At 36.7% G+C, this 21181-nt stretch overlaps 1 protein-coding gene across 4 annotated transcripts in view; it reads right to left on the bottom strand.

The window, feature by feature from the left end:
- Nucleotides 1-21181, bottom strand: part of GRM8 (glutamate metabotropic receptor 8) — a 331978-nt gene that overhangs the window by 168997 nt on the left and 141800 nt on the right. For all 4 annotated transcript variants that reach the window (XM_090136829.1, XM_090136816.1, XM_090136825.1 and 1 more), the window contains exons 4-6: nucleotides 10195-10330; nucleotides 8567-8721; nucleotides 6809-6946 (exon numbers count right to left, since the gene is read on the bottom strand). In XM_090136829.1, the coding sequence (XP_089992955.1) occupies nucleotides 6809-6946; nucleotides 8567-8721; nucleotides 10195-10330 (429 nt within the window). The remainder of the gene's footprint in view (nucleotides 1-6808; nucleotides 6947-8566; nucleotides 8722-10194; nucleotides 10331-21181) is intronic.

The following is a 21181-nucleotide window of genomic DNA, read 5'->3' as shown; positions in this document are numbered from 1 at the left end:
TTTTACCTATACTAATAATATAACAAATCCATTGTAGAAATGTAAAATAGGTAGATTTATTTAGGATATTGGTAGTATCTAACATCTGAATAAGTTGAAACTTTCAAGATATCAAATATAATCAATCAGTAGAAATATCACAATAGAAAGATGAAACAATTCTCTTTATTTTACTACTTTATTTTCCCTTGTTCTCTTAATTTGTTGCAAAACTTTCAAATTAAGTATTAACAACTAAAGAAGTTGTTTGGTAGGCAGTTCTTTACATGCAGTCTATAATAGAAGTCAGTCTGTATTCCTGCATATATGGAGATGACATTTTTCTGTAGTCATTAAACAGGACAAACAAGCTACCTTTCTGGGGATCTACTGAGAATGTATGTAAACTTTAAATATATATATTGAATTACTGCATATTCCTGGAATATAAAAAGGTAGACTATAAATATTGCACTACATACTAAATAGGCTCTTTTCCCTTCAGAATAGCTTATCAGTGGAATAATATGATGGTAATTCGTAGTTAATAGTCTTCTGCAAATAAGGACAAAGTTCAGTCTTTTTTTTTTTTTTTTTTTTTTTTCCCCCAGGAACTGAGCACAGAGAAGACTGTATATCCTTCTGACTTACTTGGAGGAATCAATATCATGAGGAGGTGTTTTTCCTTGTCATACAGACTCTGGAAACATTAGAAGGAGATTTTCTTCCCCATGTCTTCAACTCTACCTGCTCAGTTCCTTGAAAGCAGCTACACGCATGTTTAATTTGGCTAAGGAACATACTTTTGGAACAAATTTCCTGACTGTCTCCACTTTCACATGGCAGAGCAGTTTCACTGCATCCAATCTCAGTTCCTTCCAGAAGAAAAGAGTAAGAACAAGCAGTGGGAATACAGTTATAGCCCTTCAGATCAAAGAACAATACTACAGCCAACCTGAAGTAAAATTGTCTGAAAGAACACAGTGAGGATCTCTGACATTCAGAACTAACTGCTTTGCCCTGCACCATTTGGTAACACAGACAAGGTCACAGGGTACCTGGGTGGAAAAGGTACCTTGGAGAAGCCACTCTCTCCCTGTCCAACTCCCCAGGCAACAGATCAGGAGAAAATGTATCACGTCCTCTGATCACTGACCTGTGGTCAGTGGAGAATCTTTTCAATCACTTTAACATGCCTACTGCCAATTTTGCTAATGAAGTTTCAGCTCCAAATTCTTCCATTGACAGAACAGTACTAGAACGTTTGGACAGCAGGCAACAAGTCTGAAAGATGAGTAACCTCCTATAGACATTAGTAACGAGCAGATCAGTCTGTCTGGCCAAATCCAAGGACACTGACAATTATGCAGCTAACATTCTTTTTAAGATCCGAACTATTTTTTATTGTTTTATTTGAATGAGTATCTGGTCAGGTAGCAAGTATATCTGTTATCTATCTATCTATCTGTCTATCTATCTATCTATAAATGCTTTGCATATATACAAATGCTTGAATAATGACAAAGATGCGTATACAAAACTAAAACAATTCTTCATTCCCCTCAGAAGACAGGATTACGAGTTCCTCATCATGGAAAACAAAAGATATCCTTCCTACCTGAAGAGGAATATATAGGAGCCAAGTTTGTACAGAGCCCATCTTCCCATTACAGCTTGGACTTGTTTATGGCAGAGGAGAAGAGCAAACAAATGAAGAATGGAATGCAACATTTAACATTTTAACTATAAACTTTCTTTTACTAGAATCTTTTCAAGGAGGTTGAGCAGGTACTCAAATGGTATCCTGGGCTCCATCAAAAGAGGGGTGGCCAGCAGGGACAGGGAGGTGATTGTTCCCCTCTACTCTGCTCTTGTGAGGCCCCATCTGGAGTACTGTGTCCAAGTGTGGAGCCCCCAGTACAAGAAAGACAGGGAGCTGTTGGAGAGGGTCCAGAGGAGGGCCACAGAGATGATCAGGGAGCTGGAGCACCTCCCCTGTGAGGACAGGCTGAAAGAGCTGGGCTTGTTCAGCCTGGAGAAAAGAAGGCTGCGGGGTGACCTCATTGCAGCCTTTCAGTACCTAAAGGGAGCCTACAAAGAGGAGGGAAATCAACTCTTTGAAAGGGTGAGTGACAGCAGGACAAGGGGAAATGGTTTTAAGCTGAGGGAAGGGAGATTTTGGTTGGACGTCAGGGGAAAATTCTTTACGGAGAGATACTGTGGTGGTGAGGTACTGGAACAGGCTGCCCAGAGAGGTTGTGGATGCCCCATCCCTGGAGGTGTTCAAGGCCAGATTGGATGGGGCCCTGGGCAGTCTGGTCTAGCATTAGGTGGGATGGTTGGTGGCCCTGCGTGTGGCAGGGGGGTTGGAGATTCATGATCCTTGAGGTCCCTTCCAACCCTGGCAATTCTGTGATTCTGTGATTCTGTACTGGAAATAACAGAGTAAATTCTTATTTCCTCCCAGGAACAAGGATTTCATACGGATGACATTCTTACATGTGTTACATCTAAGCTAAGTTAGATCTTAACACCATTTGCTGGTTTTCTGAGGCTATACTTTAGAAGGTGCAGTTCCAAAATTCAGATAAAATTGTACTTGAAGCAACAATTCATTCACTGGGTTATGCCTGTTTTGCAGAGGTCCGAGCTGGAACTAGAGTTTCTGGACCCATAAGTCATTATGAACACACATACACATGTGTGCACGTACATCTGCACACTACAAGTGTTCCAACGTGGCAGCAATTGTATCAAATTTCATATGGCAACATACACTAAACTACTGTGGAGAGGAATATGACTCATTACTTTACAAAACATTCTAAATCCAAAATTGATATATTTCCCAACAGAATACAAGACTTGAATTCCTATTTATGAATAAAAACTATAGAGAAACAAAGATGTCTAGGGAGTACATCAACAATTTCCTTTTCATAATAGAATAAGCAGCTTTTTAAAATGACATGGTTTGTAACTGAATCTTACATTTGACAGCTAGATTGGGAAGCAACAATACACTGGATATATTATAAAGAGATTTGAAAGAACTATCTGGTGAAATAACAAAACAGATAACAGCAAGTGAAATGATGGAATTAAATCAATGAATGTTCAGCATACGTTAGGTCACCTGATGTGATGGCCTTCAGACTTACTGAGCAACATTTTTGCACATTAGCTGAATACAACTTGAATCTTCTGGAATTCTTCTGCATTTTCAGGAGTAAGGGCTGGAAGTGGTCCTCTACAGGAGGACCAAATGTGTTTAATTTCATCAAATTTTCATCATTTTGAGTTAAAGTCAAAAGGAAAGTAATAAACAATTGACATAAGTACAACAGTCCTCAATGTCTCACCTATCCAAACGATGTGATGGGTCACAAAGATTCAGCAACCATCTTAGTTCTTGCTTAGTACTGCAGAAGCACAATCTGGCTAATGTAATCTTTACTTCATACTATTGTACTTAGGCAAAATAACAATAGACATTTTATAAACGTGAATAAAAAGTCAAAAAATTCTTCTGCAAAGGATTTATATGTTACATTCATAAGCAGCATTTCACATAAGACACAACAAAATGGCAAACAGAAAAGGAAGAGAAAGTAATAATTGGTCTTTCTATCTTTCATGCCTATATGTACTGGTCACCACACACAAGCTGCACAAAGTAGAGGAGCACACAACTCCTTCTGTGTGTGGAACAGTCCCTCTTAAACCTTAGCACTTTTGAGAATTGTGGTACAATCGAAAAATATTGACTAGTAAATTGCATAACATCTATATTGTACCTGTGCTGATTTTTTAAACTTTTCATAGATCTCACTGAAGAAAAAACCTTACTTTATGAGAGTTTTTTTGAGAATGAAACTGCTACCCAAACTAAATAGAGAGCAATGCACTTCACCTTCAGAAGATGCACAGCCTGCTACTGAAATTTTAAATTTGTTTTCTACATTCCTCAGAACAGGGTTTTATATATATATAAACATTTATACACAAGTAAATCTCCTTCTATTGATATTGTAGGTGTACAGTTATATTTTCAAATAGGTTAGTTAAGAAAAAACAAGTAATGCATCTGTAAAGTTTCCAGATAAAGATCTCTTATACTGTGCTGAGATTTTTTTCAGAGAAATTAATAGTTGAGTTTGATAGATCAAATTGAAATTAGACTAATTTACACAGGCTTCCACATGCTTTTGGAAACTCTTCTTCCATCTTTATTTTTAGCAGTGCAGTCAGTTATTATAGGCAGTTAAAGGCTGATTAGGTTGGCAGAGCAGTTAAAATGCTAACCATACAAAACAGAAGGAGAGACTACTGTAACTGTAAAAGGATGTGCATGAAGGGTTTTTTTTAATTAACATTTTTGTTGATGTTTTATTAAAGGACCACACTTCACTGTTCAAAGACTGAAAACAGTGTGGTAAATACACGCCTCAAAGCAATGCTATGGGGAAACAAATCTTGCTAGAACTATATTTCATTATGTCAGATTGGAATTTGGGACTCCCATTGCACATGTTAAAATGGTACAGTAAGCAACTTTATTTAATGTCAGCTTTCCATGTGTTTATATATACAAACATGAAGAACTGTCTATATATACATACACTCTACTATATGCAAAGAGGACTTCTTCAGAATTTTCAGTTAGAGTGGAATCAAACATGAATGTTCTTTGAGGTTAATGGAAGTAAATTTCATTTAATTCTTACCATACTCCGTTAAATCTTAATTACAATTGCTGCTTCCTATTTCGATCACTGAGATTTGGTTCTCTGAAGGAGTGACATGAATATTGTCAGATTCAAAGTTCAGCGCAGTTTTTTTTAAAAGAGTACTCTGTGATATATTTGTTTCATTTTCAAATCCTTGTATTCATACTTTTGCACATTTCATAAGAGCCATATAGTCTAGAAACCAGCCTCATGAGGGGCTGAAAACCAAAAGCTGGATTTATGCCTAACAAAACCCATTCCTGCATCTCAAGATCTTGGGTTTCTTTCAGACTTATCCACAGCTACAGATATACACAAATTTAGGTGGTGGGCAAAAGACAAAGAAGATCTTTTTATCAGCGTTTCCCAGACAAAAGATGAGAAAACTAGGATGCCCTGATTTCAGTTGGGATACTGTTAAACAGGACAGTGTTAAACAGTACACTGATGTTTTTGTTTTTGCCAAGTTTGGTTTTTGACTATTAAGATATAGACTATGCATTTTATATGCTACTTTTCACTTAGTACTTAAATTTGACAGATGTGAGCTGCAACAAGCCCATCTGTGGCAACATTTAGAGTTTCCCAAACCACAGTCTATATACTTACTACTCATTCTTCTGGAAGAATGTCAAAAAAGCATCTATTTTCCTCTTAAAATAATAAATGGATAATAATCTCTTTCCAGCCATGGGTAGCTACACAGCCATGACTTCTACACAAATTAAGAACGAAGAGTAGAAGATTAGAGTAGCGAGCTATCATTTCGCTCAGTGAGGCACGGTTTTTCATCCTTTTTTGTTTGTTTGTTTTGGTGGAGTTCATGGCAAAAGGCAGAGGACAAGGTACCACTATTGAAATGAGTGAGCATGGTTCTCACATTTCGGTGTGATATATCTGTGCATTATGAAGCAGTAAGTCTCTGAGTCACTGGTATAGGACAAATACATAAATCTGATGGTTTGGGGTCAGTGGGACTTATGGTGCATGTCCTTGGAGTGTGTCTGAACATCCTACAAAAATCGGGGTGCTGGCACAAAGCTTGTGTTTTGAGAAAGTTTGGTGTAGCAGTCCTATAACAAAGGGTGCATGACTGGATCATCACTCAGCCAGAAAAGCTGGAACAGCAAGCAAACAAAAGTGTTCACATTCCATATGAAAACTAATGTTTGTGAAAGAAAACACTGCATCAAAAGTCAAGGTATATGGATAACTTACACTCACAGTTCAGAAAACTGGTATTGCTGGTACTACTAGTTAGAGACAGAGGTCCGTAATAGTACTGGTAGTAACAGCAGTAATTAAGCAAATGACGCCAGAAATATACATATATAAGGAAATAAACAGCCTGCTGTAGTCACAGAAGACTAAAGGTAACAAATATATAGAAAGCTCTGCAAGGGACAGCAAAAAGCCAGCTTCCAGGTGAGATGAAACTCAAGAGTTACTAATGTGACTGCCCTATTATCTGTCATGACTAATGTGTCTTAGCATGATACCTGAGCAAGAAAACCAGTTCCAGTTGCATACAAATTTTGTTTAAACTTCATAGGGACATTCAGCTTTATAAAACAATACAGAATCCTGTTCTTTTCACATAAGGACAAGCACTAAGGACATACTGATTTGATTTTTACTCCATCCTCATGCGCAGATTGTAAACTAAATAAGGAGTTCATGACTTGACCTACCATCAAGACCTCAGTAGTTCAAAAAGTAATTTAATTTGTGCTCTATGTTTTTCAGGGATAATAATATGAAAATTGCTGTGATGTACCTGTTCTCTACAAAATGCATATAGACAACTATACACGGGGTGAGAGAAAAGGTCACTGAAAACAGGAATGGAACTGAACCACAGTCACAGGTCTTTAAGAAAATCTGTACCTTCATTGAATTTGTGCAAATTAACTACAAACTTTCTCAAATATTGCCCATGAAACTTTTATTTGGGTTTGAGGAAAAACATCACACTTTTTTTTACTGTAGAGGTTTATATAGGAGAACTGAAGAGAGACACAATAAAGGCTAACAGGAAGCTGTTCCTTTCCAGCACTCCAATAAATGACTTATAAATAATGTTTTACCATCACAGTTACCTGTGCATTTCTTTATGTTGCTATTTCTTTTTCCATGGGATCCTAACTTGCATCCAAAGTTCTCCTCCCAAAATTCTGCAAACCATACGTTTCTTCGATTGTTAGCAAGTGTTCGGCTCCGAAAATATCTATCGAATCCTACATTTAAGAAAGAGAGAAAGAGAAAAAGGCATTAAAATATCATACAGCATACAGGTAGTCATTTAAAGACTATAATGCATTTTGTATGAATTCCATAACAAGAAAGAACTATAGGTGCTATTTAGAATAATATTTTATGTGCATATCTAAGGAATAAATAATGCTGTTTTTATTACAATTCCATATTTGCTGTAGAAAAATATATTTTTAAATACCTACAGCAGTTACAGCATCTCTAAATCTACAGCACAATTCTATAATAAAAAATAATGCCATGCAGATGGCAAAGAGAACTTAATTTTTAATACAGCGGATGACCCAAATAAAGTATTAGGTACCTACAAGAAATTAGACAAACTGACTCAAGTGCCAAGATTCAAATAAATTTCTCTTTGTGGCCACCTAAATTCATCGAGTACCTCTCTGTTGAAGCAGAAGTCTTCCAAGTCACATAAATTGCCCACCAAGCTGGGAAACTAAAGATTGCCCCTTAAATCTGATTAGAATCTGCACCAGTATTACTCCATCAATCCAGGAGATTTAATAAAATCATGACCAACATACCAATAGGATTAAGCTCTTCATGAATACTTCCATCAGGGTAAATTCTCCAAACAGTATCAATAGTGCCATTTTTCTAATCATTTCCCAGCTTAGAGCACTTAAGACCAGGACTTACTATGGCTGTTACCCCCACTGGCGGTACAAAGAAACAATCTCCACTTGCCAGAAAAGTGTCTCTTATTCCACATCATAAACTTTGTTAATACAGTGACTTCTTAAAGAAAAATTTATAAGAAGTTTAGGAGAGGAAAGCAGATCCTAGATGCATCTCCTCCCATGAGAATGAGCCAATTCATTAACATCCATCTGTTGCTCTTCTTTTTTTGCACTAAGAATCACCAGACTATTGTTAAGGAGCTCTCCTCCACATGTGCTGTAGTTATTAGACCATTATAAGACTGCTTAATTGCAGATACAACATCTCCTTGGCTTTGAGCTATATTCAAAGCAAACAAAAGCCATTAAAACAAACTTCCTCAGTTCCTTAACAGAAGAATCACTTATCTTTTTGAACAAAAAAATCCCTCCGGGCTCTATCCCTGAGGGAATGGAAACTTCACCTAGTTGAAGTTTAGCACATGTCCAGAAAACAGAGAGATTTCAGACAGCCTTATGCTCAGTTTTCTTCTGGTAGTTTGCTCAGTGCTTGGAGACATTTAACTCTACACCTGCCCTAATAAGAGAATTAGGTACCTAAGATTGTGGTCTACCTTGAGGACAAGAAAGTGGAAAGTTAAAATCTGAATGCTGCAGAACTTAAGTTCTTAACTTGACTAAGCTCTTAATAAATAGAAAAATCAAGATCTAGAAATCTTTATGTTACCAAATCCCAAGTAGAGAAATGTACATTGAATTCAAGAACTTAATCCCATGTGAAGTCAGTTGAGGCACTAAATGAATATTGGTAGAGTTAATTCAAAATATTTATTTGCATAGCTTTCCTTGAGCTCCAGGAAGACTTTTTTTTTTTTTTTTTTTTTTAATATATTTTTAAGAGAACTAGGTTGTTTGAACATTATTAGAGAACTGGGTTTTGTCCCGCTGCATTCCTACCATCTATAGATGTTCTTTTAGGTAGGATGGTTACTGCTCCTTCTGCAATTTCTTCCTGATGCTGAACCGGTGAAATTTTTGACCCCCAACTATCTGAGCCAATCCATAGGAAATGTCCAGACTGATTAGCTTTTTTGGCTGCTTCCAGTATTCGCCTGTAAATAAATAAACAAATGCCTAATTAAATAAACTGCATGTACAAAGAATTTTAGAATCCCATAAGTAAGCTCATATGAACCAAACAGGCTCTGATTTGGGCAGTCTCAAATATGCTTAACAATAGTGTATTGAACTTAACATACAGTGCCGTCGTACCTTTTGATTTTTTTTTCATTTTTAGATATAGTTTTCTAGCATTCTTACTGGTTTCTTCCTTTTCAGTTGCCAAACAATCTATTAAAGCCATACTTTTAGTTAGGAACTTGGAATAGATTCACTGGGTAAAAAAATAACTAGAAAGCCATGCCCAGTGGGTTGCTGTGAATGGAGTTAAATCTCACTGGAGGCCAGTAATAAGTGGTGTTCCCAAGGGCTCCACCTGTATTGCACTGGGACAAGTTTTGTTTAATATTTTCATCAATTAACCTGATGAGGGAATTGAGTGTACCCTAACTAGGTTTGCAGACACCACCAAGTTAGGCTAGACCGCTGATCTGCTTAAGAGTAGGAAGGATCTATGGAGGGATCTGGGTGGGCTGGATCAATGGAGTGTATCCAATTGTATGGCATTCAACAAGGCTAAGTGTCAGTTGCTGCAGTTGGAACAACTCCATGCAGCACTATGGGCTCAGGGAACAGTGGCTCAAAAGTTGCCCATTAGAAAAGGACCTCCAGGTACAGGTCAACAGCCAGCAGAACATAAGCCAACAGTGTGGCCAACAGCATTTTGGTCTGTAACAGAAATAGTCTGGCCAGAAGGACTAGAGAGTGACAGACTTCTGTGTGCCACTGGCAAGACAACTTAAATACTGTGTTCAGTTTAGGGCCCCTTACTGGAAGATTACTGATTTGCTCAAAAGTCAGAGAAAAGCAATGAAGCTCTTGATAAACCAAGACTTATGAGGAGTTGCTAAGAGAACTACAGCTGTTTAGTTGGAGAAAAGGAGACTGAGGGAAGACCTCATCACTCTCCAGAACTATTTAAAAGGGAGTTGCAACAAGGAGGTGTTAGTCTCTTTTCTTAGGTGAGAAGAGATAGGATGTAAGAAAAAAGCTCCAAAGTGCACCAGAGGAGGTTTAGAATGAGGAAGAACTCATGCACAGAAATGGTGGTTAGGCATTATAACAGGCTGCCCAGGGAAGTGGAGGAGTTGCAATCCTTGGAGGTACTTAACAGTATGGACATGGTGATAAGGTACATGACGGAATTTGGCAGTGTTAGGCTGATGGTTGGATTTGATGATCTTAAGGGTATTCTCCAACCTAGATTATTCTAAGATTCCAGTTCTCCATGATACAGAGGAACAGAGCAATATCTGACTGCAACTGAATTACTTATATACCAAATTTCCAACAATTTTTTCACTGATTTAAATTTAAATCCCCCCTTTCTGCTCTATTCTTCTCCAATCAATTGTACAAATTTGTGAAGAGAAAACATATTCAACAGACAAAATTAAGAAAGTCACCTAATATCATCTTCATTCGCAAACATGATCACCGCTCGAGCATTCGGAGTTTCTAATAAGCGTTTGATGATCTTTTCAAATTCTCCTGGTCTTGGTTCCCGAGGAATTTTGAGTGACTGAGCAATGCAAACACCTCCTGAAAGACATTAAAACGACAAAAAAAAAAAAAAAAAAAAAAAAAAGGGAGAGGAGAGGAAGAGAGGAAAAAGGAGAGAGGAGGGAAGGGAAGAATTGTTGAGCAGGCAGGCAAAGCAAGCAAGTTGCTCACCTGATAAAAGGCAGCACAGCCAGCCAAAATTTACCTTATTTATGCATTTTGAAGAATACCTTTTACAGATGTGCACACTTGATACTGAATTAAAGATCACAGCTCAGTTACCTATTATTTTATTTTGTATATAGAAATTAAAACAACATCCTGAGCCAGATCTGTGAGTGCTGAGCCGTGGCTCAGCTGGACTCTGCTCCACAGAACTACTCTGATTTGTCACAGTTGAGAAGCCAAACTTGCCACAAGATTGCATGTAAGCACGAACCTGCAGTTTAACAGTTATCATATGTTCAGAGTGTGGTTCTTTAGAGTCAGGAACTATAAAACACTTCTGCTTTTTCAGCTGAGAATATAAGGTTAGCAATACTCTGGTTACAGCATCAAATACAGAATTTGAAGTGTTAATATATGACTGAATAGATACAGATTTCTTCAAACTGTTAACATTCATAATTAAGTTAGCTTAATTATTTAAGAGGTGTGAGTTATCACTGAAAACTCTTAATTGTTAATTAACAAATGAACACAAACTCAGAGATGATATTTATATCTCTTCATCATACTATGAAAAGCTTCAGTAAACTTTCTAAACTGATATTAAGATAAGGTGATACACACTCAAAAGTTCTTTACTGCAACCTCTTTCTCAAGTAATGGGGCTTCCAATCTGTCAATGAAATATGAAAATGAAATGCAAGGGAAATATGTAGCAAGCATCCTGTAAAATAAAAAACTGGAAAACAATGCTAAGCTCAGGCACGAGAAGCAAAGCAGATCCTAAAAAATGATATAAAGCACCAATTTGTTACCTCATAAATTTTGAGAGTATATTTTTCAACAATTTCTGTCCATGCAATGGCCCTTAGAAAAAAAAAAAAAAAGAAAAAAAAAAGGAAAAAACAGAACATTTTCTCCACATGAAATTCAAATGCAAATATTACAAAATGTGTATATGTAATGTACTGCATACTGCCTTCTACAAGGTGTGTGAAATGTATATCAAGCGATGGAAAACTGCAGTATCTCAAAAAAAAAGCTATTTTCAATCAAAATGTTGTAGAAGAAATACAATTCCATCATTGAAGCAGCAAGTTCAATCACAACAGTACCGCACATCTCAGCTTCTCTCAATGAAGAATGTGTTAAGTACTAATAGAAACAAAATAAAATGTACTTCAGCCTTGTTGCTGTGCTTGTAATTAATTGTGTAAACTATCTCAGGCATACAAAACATTCTGCATATGCCCATAACTATATATTGCAAACACAGCTCAAACAAATAACAGAGTATCAGTTTTCAGGTAATGAAGAAATGCTAGATCCACAAAGGTACTTAAAACATTACAGTACCTAACCTCTCAGCATCATGCTGCCTTTGAAACCTACAGCCTGGGCTAGATGCCCAGATACACAGAGAGCAGAGTGTCTAGGAATAGGATTCATAGGAGGCACAAGACTGTATAAGGAATAATTAGAGCTAGCTCCAAAATAGCTAGCAAAGCTACTGAGAACAGGTTCTAAATCCAGTATTTAGGTTACAGGTGAGCAAAGAAAGATCTTGAGTTGAAAGAAGGTTTGAGAACAGATGCCTTGTATGTGATAGCAATATATTTATCATTTGTTTCACAGGTGTCAAAGGACAGACAGTTCAAGCACCAAGTGCCAATGGAGGATTTATGGTTCTGAATCATAACAACAAATCATGCCTACGTGTTTCACCCTGTCAGCTTTTCTCACTGATTTGGCAAGATGACTGCTTGTTCCTGTTGCTGTCTTCTATACACACCTTTCTAGCAGTGTGTATTCACATACTATTACTTCCCACATCTAAAAGGTGGCTGCAGTCAAAAAACCAAAGGTCTGTTTCCAAAGGTTTGGTATCCTTCAATCTCCAAAGATCTACCTACAGAACTACTTTGCTCCAAATTTCCCTTAGTTAAAATTATAACTTGCCTGATGTTTGTGTGAAGAAATGAAAGCTAACTGTTTCGTTACTGAAAGGAAAAGCTGTATTCAAACCTGGTCAGTGAAAAGGATTATAATAGGTTTCAGAGAGATTTTCAGTAGAAGGTACTATTGAAACCAAGGAAATCAGCCAGACAGACTCATTTCAGTTAGTAGTATTCTAGTAGGAATATGGACTGGTAATTGTAACCATTCTTGTATCTTTAATAATATATGACATAGAAGATGAAATTGAAGGTTTGCCAAACAGTTTAAAAACATTAAGACAGCACTGATGAATGGTGGTTCTTCACCTCCTCCAAGGAAAATAACATAGACTTAGCACACAATCAGTATCATTGTCTGTTCTCAGATCTGCAAAACTAAGGCATTACTCAGTCATCCCAGAGCTTGATGTGAGGAATAAAGCAGTTAATACAAACAGTATGATGATAACTATCTGTCTGCCTTCTGTCTAACAGCTATTCGGTGTGATATCCAGCACCTGGGGCCAGGGAACCATGGAGGGAAGGAAAGCAGAGCTGAGAGCTGGAAATTGGGCTCAGTGCATTCTCTGCCCATTCATAATCCACAGCTCAGTCCAGCCACTCAGCATCACAGTCAACAGCTCATAACTCTTGTGCTTTAAAAACCAAGACATAAGCAGCCCCCATCTACAGTGATATGTTGAGTCTTTTCCTCCACTGTGATAAAAAAAAAATGCACTCTAAATTTTTCCATGCTAGGCTAGACTTGCTTACAGGTGTACATCTGTATAACACAGGTGGGAAATAGGATATCACCAAAGAAAAACTGGTAGATTTTGAAGATATTGTCCGTATGATGGATCAATAGGCTTTTTCCTTTCTTATCCTACAGTGATTCCAGTAAGGAAAAGAAGTTAAATGAAAGGTAAACGTAGTACTTACATCATTTTGATGGTTAAACTTGTGTTCATTTTAAAATGATAAATATTCATTTTACCTCTCAGGGGTTCTGTAGTCACAAGATGGCATGCTAATTGTAAACCATTAAATACTCAAGTATGTGGAGGTGGGTGTCAGAAGAAGAGAACATGTGTTTGGAAAATAGTGAACAGACTTGCTAGAAAACTAGCACTAATAAATGAATTTTCTAAATTAAAAACTGAAAGAATAAGCTAAATGTAACTACAGGGGCCATATTATCTAATTCTCTGGGTAGGATCCAGCACTATGCTATGGATCAACCACAGGAGATACTAAGAATAAGCACTGTCTTTGCACCAAAAAAAAGTGATGTCAGACTTTTCAGTTCAAGTGTGTTCCACAATGGGTTCAGAACCACACCATTCAGAACCAGTTTACCCTCTAATTTATCTTCTCATTAATGTACTTAGCCCTGTTATCATGGAAGGGGAAGAGATCAAGGTACACGCTTGCTTTGTCTTCATTCCTAGAATTAGAAGACATACCTCACCTGGCTCACTGTAGCTCATTGTAAGCTTCATCACACATCAACTATTTCCTGAAAAAGCTGAAGATTAATAGCCAGAGCATATCCAGTCCCACCTGGCAGGACATCCTCAGATGCCTTCGAGTGTAGATTTAATTTTTTAAGATTAATTATATGTCACTGGTCACTAGGCCAAGAAAACAGAAAGGCAAGTCTATGGAAACCTTCCAAAAGACATTGCAGAAATATGTGAAGACATAGAAGTTCTAATTCCAATAAGCAGAACAGATGTCAGATACTCAGAAAAAGCCTCATCAGAAGAAATTCTCCTGTGAGGCAAGCAGGGCACTGTCACAGGCAGACACGGCCTTTGTCTGATAGCAGACTGTACATTTCTGACATTACCACAACATGCATGAGAACATGAGGAAAAGCAATTAGATTTCTCCTCCTCTTCCAGTTCTTCCCTAGGCCTGTCTGTATTGAAAATCTGTTCCAATTGCCAGGAATTGTGTTCAAGCTGAAGGTAGTTGGAAAAATTGCAAACATGATACTGCACACTCAAGTTCTGGTGACAAGAAGCAGTGAATCCTTGAAGACTTTCCTTCTAAGCAGACAGTTCATTATTTGATAATTTTGGATGGAAAAAAAACAACCTGAATATAACAGAAAAATAAGATAAGTGACTACTTTGCATCACACTTTCACTGATTATGATAATGAGGAACTTTTAGGAACCATTATTTAAACAACAATCAGCATATTGCCATTCTTTCTGTATCCCCAGATGCTCTTAACGATAATTTACTAGATTAGGAGTCAAGAGGGAGTAGCACCTTGAACATACAGTTACAAGTTCAAGATCAAATTTCACAAGCAATATTTTTTCAAAATGTAAGCATTTTCCTTAATCTAAAACTACTGCGACTGAGAGGTATGAATGCAGCCATGCAATTCTTTCCAGAGCTACTTTCGTTTAGCTACCGAAAAAAACAATATGGACACCAATGTGGTTTTATACAGACTTCATGGTAGCTCAGCTTTATGTATTAGAACCCAAGCACTTTGTAGGTTCTCCTGCTTGCACTGAAGTCCATGCTGCAATGTCTTCACTGCTATTCATTTCCAAATTTAGTTAAATCTCACTCTACTATGCCTCTTCTGTTGCAGTCACCAACTATCTGCATTAAGGATATACCCTAAATTCTTGTGGCTTTTTACTTTCTCATCAACTCACCAAATGCCTCAACAAACAATTCAACTACTCTTCATGGTCAATTCTTCAGCCAACAGTGGAAATACTTTTTGGTGTAAGGTAACTGAGAGAAAAAGTTAAAAAATAAATAATCTAAGTAATACTTTACTTTGAATGCTCAAAAGAGACAACATCCAGCACACTAAAACATCATGGAAAATCTTGTGAGATCTTGTTTCGTAAGAGACAAAAACAATTAGTATTTTGATCCTAGAGTTTGCTCTTTCCTTCCTCAGTCAAGTAAAAACAAAAATTTTCAAAACCCCTTAGTATTTATGACAAAGATGCTTTTAATGCACCAGTGACTCAGTGATGTTTTGTTCAGCGACAAGTCAGCTACAGTCATGAGCTTTTCAACTCAAAACTTTAAGAGATCCAAGTCTCATTTCTTGCAGTGTTTTAGCACAGGCGTTTTAGCAATGTTTTGGTTGGATCTTTTATTCCCTTCTTGTGGGGGAAAAAGGAAACCATGAAAGAACACAAAAGTTTTGGACAAAAGCATTTCACTCATTTCTTTTATAACTGTATTTTACATTCCTATATGAATTCATAAGCATACAGCCATGCGTATTTCAAGAACACACGCACTCACACAGGTAGTTACATTATGGGCAAAACAGATGTTAATTCTAAAATAGGACAAGAAGAAAGGAAAAAAAAGCCACTACAGATCCATACTGGCTATTGGCTTCAGAGATTAGTCTATCCCTATGGTGACATGAAGTAAGAAATGTCTGTTATTTTATATTTCCACTCTCAAGAGTAATTTTTTTTTCTCTGAAGAAGAGGTATGAATGTATCATTACTGCTTCTACTCATCTGGTGGAAATTAACTGTAATGGATATTCTCACCAAACCTGCAGGACAAAAAAAAAAAAAAAAAAAAAAAAAACACTGCAACATTTAAAAACAAACAAACAACAACAAAAACACCCACATATTTCATCCTTTGACTATTTAGTAATATTTGTGCATTTGTGTGAATGAAAGTCAACTTTCATTTCAGCCCTGAAAGAAAGTAGCTAAGAAGAAAAATTCATCTGTAGCAAAGATGTTTGTGAATAGGCAAAAATTAAATAGCTGGGGGGAATAAAAAGGGGGAGGGAGGGTGGAAAGACTGTAAAAAAATGAGTTCTAGAAAGCTGTGAAAGGAACTTTCCTCTCAACAGTGAATCACTTTATATTTCATTAGGAAGAGGAGATGCCCAGTCAAACTTCAAAACACTCTGTGGCCAAAAGAATCTTAATTGGAAACTGTTTTCACTTACCAATCAGTTGTTGTGATGCTTTCAGAACTATATCCTTTCTTATCATCACAGTGGATGTAAAGGTCTCCCTCAGGGGAAATGTGGGCCTTCCTACTTGCAGATTTAGAACTTCTAGAGGCATAATATGAAAAAAGAAATACACTGCCATTTTCCACTTTCTGGCTCAAAGCTAGTACTTCCTTAATGACAAAGCAGATCCCCTTTGTTTTGTTATCTAAGGACACTTTTTATGACAAGAAATTTCATAAATGCCTGAATTCTAAAATATTTTCAAACTGTTTTTCTTTTGTTTGTTTGGGGTTTGTTGGTTTGGTTTTAAGTTAATACCAATTCTGATTTACATCTAAGTAACACTGTGAACTCCAACTCTGGCTTCTACCTGTTGGATATTTTCCTTTAAAAGCAAACTTGTTTGAATGTGGCTCTTATTCTTTCCTCCTTTTCTCTAAAAATTCTTAGTACTAATGGGCCTGATTTCCACAGTAAAGGTTTGGATTCAGTGTTTAAGGGAGTATAGATGTAAATAGATGCTTCAAGAAATTCTGGGGATGGATCGGGTGTGAAAATAACAGTTCACCACCAAGAGAATTCCATGCATAGTCCCAACTGCTGCATCCTAAAAGGTCTTTGTTAAAATTTGATGCTGTATTAATAGATGTAGTGCCCGCAGTGGTGTGCCTCCTTGTTATCACTCTCTGACATGGGACTCAGTTTCTGAGGTCCAGTGCACTGCACAGCGCTGGAGACATCCTTCACTGAATGCTGCTGCCTGGAGCCACAATCCCAAATCTGCATACTCAGTGAATGCATCCAGCATCACAAACATGACACATAAGTTTCCGGCATTCGTTAGAGTATGTTTAGGCAGAAAAAGAAACTCCACCCCAAGAACAGCTGGATTTTATAAAAAACATATATTTTTTTAATAAATATAGCCTTTCTTCTCTGAAGGTGGTTTTTCTCCTCATGGGGATCTTCTGTTAGGTATTTTTTATATCACTCCTTTTCCCATTTATTTTAAATACTAAGACACTTTTGAGTTACATTCTTCTGGATTGTCTGATTTTAATGGTAGTTTAGTGTTCTATTTTTCCCTTGCAAGCTTCTTCTTGATATTAGGTGTTCAAGGTTTGCCTTTACAATTAAATGCTGTATGCAGGCAGAGAAACCTGACTTTTAATCTCCCCTTCTAAGAAAAACAGCAGCAATGATAAATCTAAGTACATTATCCTATCATATCTGAATATCAGCTCATTTCCACTCGAGATGGAGTGCATTTAGCTAATAAAATTAACATTTCAAGGTATTGTCTGCCACATCCACTGTAATGAGTTTAATTCTCATTACTGAAAAAATGTTCCTTTTCACCAGTTTAACTCTTCTAATTTAAGTAAGCTGGACTTGCTTACACTATTTTTTCTTGAAAATCTACCTCTTTCATTTTTCCCAACAGAACAACTTGTACATTATGACTAAGTTATAAAATAAGTAACCTTATTTTATATAAGCTAGGAAGGATGAGTTCACTTAATTTGGTATCTAGACTGCAGGTTAAATACAAAGTTAATATATCTAGGTTATAGCTCTATAACCTAATTATATTTATCTCACTTTGAAGTATTTTGAGAGGGGAACACTTGGGTAAGAACACCATTCAGGATCTAAAAATTATAAGGAAATTTATCTACTAATTTCTTACCATTGGTGGTAGTAATACATGTAGGGATAAAAATAAGTCTGGTATATTGCTTCCAGTCTTCATGTTTCCAAACACAAGTTGAAGACATAGCACCGTTAAGAAATAGCAATACTTTTATAGGAAAACAGTAAAGCAAAAGGCTATGAGGATGATCAGAGGGCTGGAGCTCCTCTGCTGTGAAGACAGGCTGAGTGAGTTGAAGCCATCCAGACTAGAGAAGAAAAAGTTCAAGGGAGACATTACAGTCTTAACACTTAAAGGGAGGCTACAAGCTGCTGGGGGATTCTTTATCAGGTATTGTAGTGATAGGAGAAGGGGCAATGGTTTTAAATGAAGAGGAAATTTAAATTTGATATTAGGAAGAAATTTTTTACACAGAGGATAGTGAGGCACTAAAACTGACTGCCCAGAAAAGATGTGGATCCCTAGAAGTGTTCAAGGTCACAGTGGATGAGGCTGTGCACAGCTCACCTAGTGGAAAGTGCCCCTGCACATGGCAGGGGATTAGAACTGTAAGGTCCCTTCCAACTCCAACCATGATTCTACAATTTGGACCAGAAAACAATCAGCAGACTGTGATGACTGTGTATTTAATACTAACTAAGAGATCTGCTGATCTCGAGAGGAAGCTTAGCAATTAGTGCATCTAAGAAAGCCTTTCCTTCTAGCTTGTTGGGATGAATGAATAGCTTAATTCATAAAGCACGTCTGTAGAAATGTCATCAAGTCCAAAGTTAATAATCCAGAAATGCACTCAGAAAGCGGAAATAAGTTTCAGAATTTAGAAAGAGAAAAAGAAAGAAGTAGGAAAGTGTTCAGAAGATCTATGCATGCTCTAAAAGAGAGCATGTAAATCAAACATGAGTTAGTGTGCTTTTAGACATGTAGTACCAATGTAGAAATGGTGGTAAAAACACAATGGTTCAAATTCAATGGAATAATAACTTCTGCAAAGGTATTTTTCTGTTCTTGGATGAAAGAAATAACCTATGTGTATAAAATAAACAAAACAGAAATACAGAATTGGATGCTTTTACTGTCTAATGATTCACACTGGGCTTTTGTTTGAGCACACAGATATTGATCTTCTAGATTAACAGTGGTTTGTAAGTCATACACTAGACATATATGTACATTTTCCTGAATAAGGACTGAGTAAGAACAGAGGTAGAAACTCTGTATGTTGAACCACTAAAAGATGGTTATATTCAGACATTACTAGATAAAGGACTCTGGATCAGGTATGATAAATAATTTGATGCGCGTCTACTCTCTTATTTCTAAGAGGGAATACACTCCTTGCTGGCTTGCATGAATCTTTAACAAGCAGTGAAAATCTTAAGCTTTTCTGAAACCCTTGCAAGTCTGCCTATTGACCTCCTCCTCTGCTTGTGCTCAGCTCTCTATGGTAGTTATGTAGGGCACAATTGTAATGCATTTCTTTAATTGCCTGTTCTTCGTGAAGCTTTCTCCTTGCCTTGGCTTGTTGGGAATTGACTAAAAAGTAGGATCAAAGTCCACTTTTATGTAGCCTGTCAGTAGTTGTACTAGGACAGGGTATTATCTTGACTGTCCTTTTTTTCAGGTGGTAAAAATATAGCTTCACATTTCCTAGACATTCTGAAAGGAACAAAGGCTCTATCAAGCACCAAAGAAATAAACATAAGGAGAAAGCCTTTATGCATGCAGGAAAGAACAGGATGAAACCTACTCTTTCCATTAAAGTCCTCAGTTAAAATCACATGTAAAAAATGGCAATTATTGGGAGGAAGAGCCTTTGTTCACCTAAGCCAAATTCTGAAGAGCTTGGCCAGAGTAAGTACATCTCAGCCAACCTCAGTGAAGGCTCTTCATTGATATGAGATGTATGAATGCAGCTGTGAATACAATTAAATGTGCTAACAGGAAATCTCAATAAAAAGAGAAATCTAGATTCCTTTCATAATGTAGCTGTCAAATATCTGAAAAGTAATGTCTGTAAGTCAAGGAAGCACTAGAATACAGAAAACAGACTGAACACTGGGAAGGTGGTTGGATCACAGATCAGCCCTTGGCATGGATGTGTTTTGTTTTTTTTTTTTCTACCAGTCAACTTTGCGAGTGATTTTCAGGCTTTGTTACTGCATAGATTTTAATGTTTCAAAATTAAAAGAGTACAGATCCAGTTTCTTCCATACAAATAATAGCCTTGCTACAAGAAATCATCATTAACTGACGAAATGGAAGTACTTGCTTTGTAATAAATTAGGAATTGAAGATACTTAGTAACTGGCAAAAGATGTCTACAGCTCACTCCTTTCAAATAAAATGCTTAAGAGATTGACTATATTATACAGACAATGAAGGAAAAAAAAATCCCCCCCCATAAAAGCAATTACACAAAAAACCTACTATCAATAAGTACAAAATTACTTTAACTGAACATCGCAGTATAGTGGTCATCATTATGCTGTTAATACAGGCTGAAATAAAAGCCTATTCTAACATGAGTCCAGTCTCTACATAGAATTTTGATCAACAGACCATCCCTACAAGGGCCTGATGGGTTTTTCTATGTCCATGCTACTCATCTGATCCCATGGTTTCAATAATTTGATAAGACTCTTCTACCATATATAATTTTTTTTAAGCATCCTTCATTATGTTGTGTTGTGGGGTTTTTTTAACCTAAATCTTTCAAAAATTATACCAGACAAAAAAGTATTATCCACAGAGCACTTATATCTCACTCACTACAATAGAAAAATGTAGTCATAAATGTTTTCAAAATTAACTAATTTTGAAATGCACTGCCCATCAAATCTGTCAAAAGATGCAACAGATGAAAAATGAAGGTACTTCAATTTACTCTGAGTTACATCCTGATAAAAACATATGACTCACAAGAAAGAAACTCCACCTTGCAGTAACAAAAAAATCCAGTCTATATTACTTGATGAAAATGGCAAATGAGAATAAAAAATGAACACAGAAGACAAAGGGAAGACAATAAAGCAAGTAAGGACTGGAGAGCTGTGCTACATTCGCTCACTGTTCATTGCACAAATAATAGCACTGATCCTAAAACAAAATCTTCTGCAAATGTCTAGTGCTAAAATAATAATGCACCTTTGTTT

Source organism: Phasianus colchicus, chromosome 1 (assembly GCF_987193195.1).
Source record: "Phasianus colchicus chromosome 1, bPhaCol1.hap1.1, whole genome shotgun sequence".
NCBI classification, from domain to species: Eukaryota; Metazoa; Chordata; class Aves; order Galliformes; family Phasianidae; genus Phasianus; species Phasianus colchicus.
This window is presented reverse-complemented; position numbering and strand designations above follow the sequence as displayed.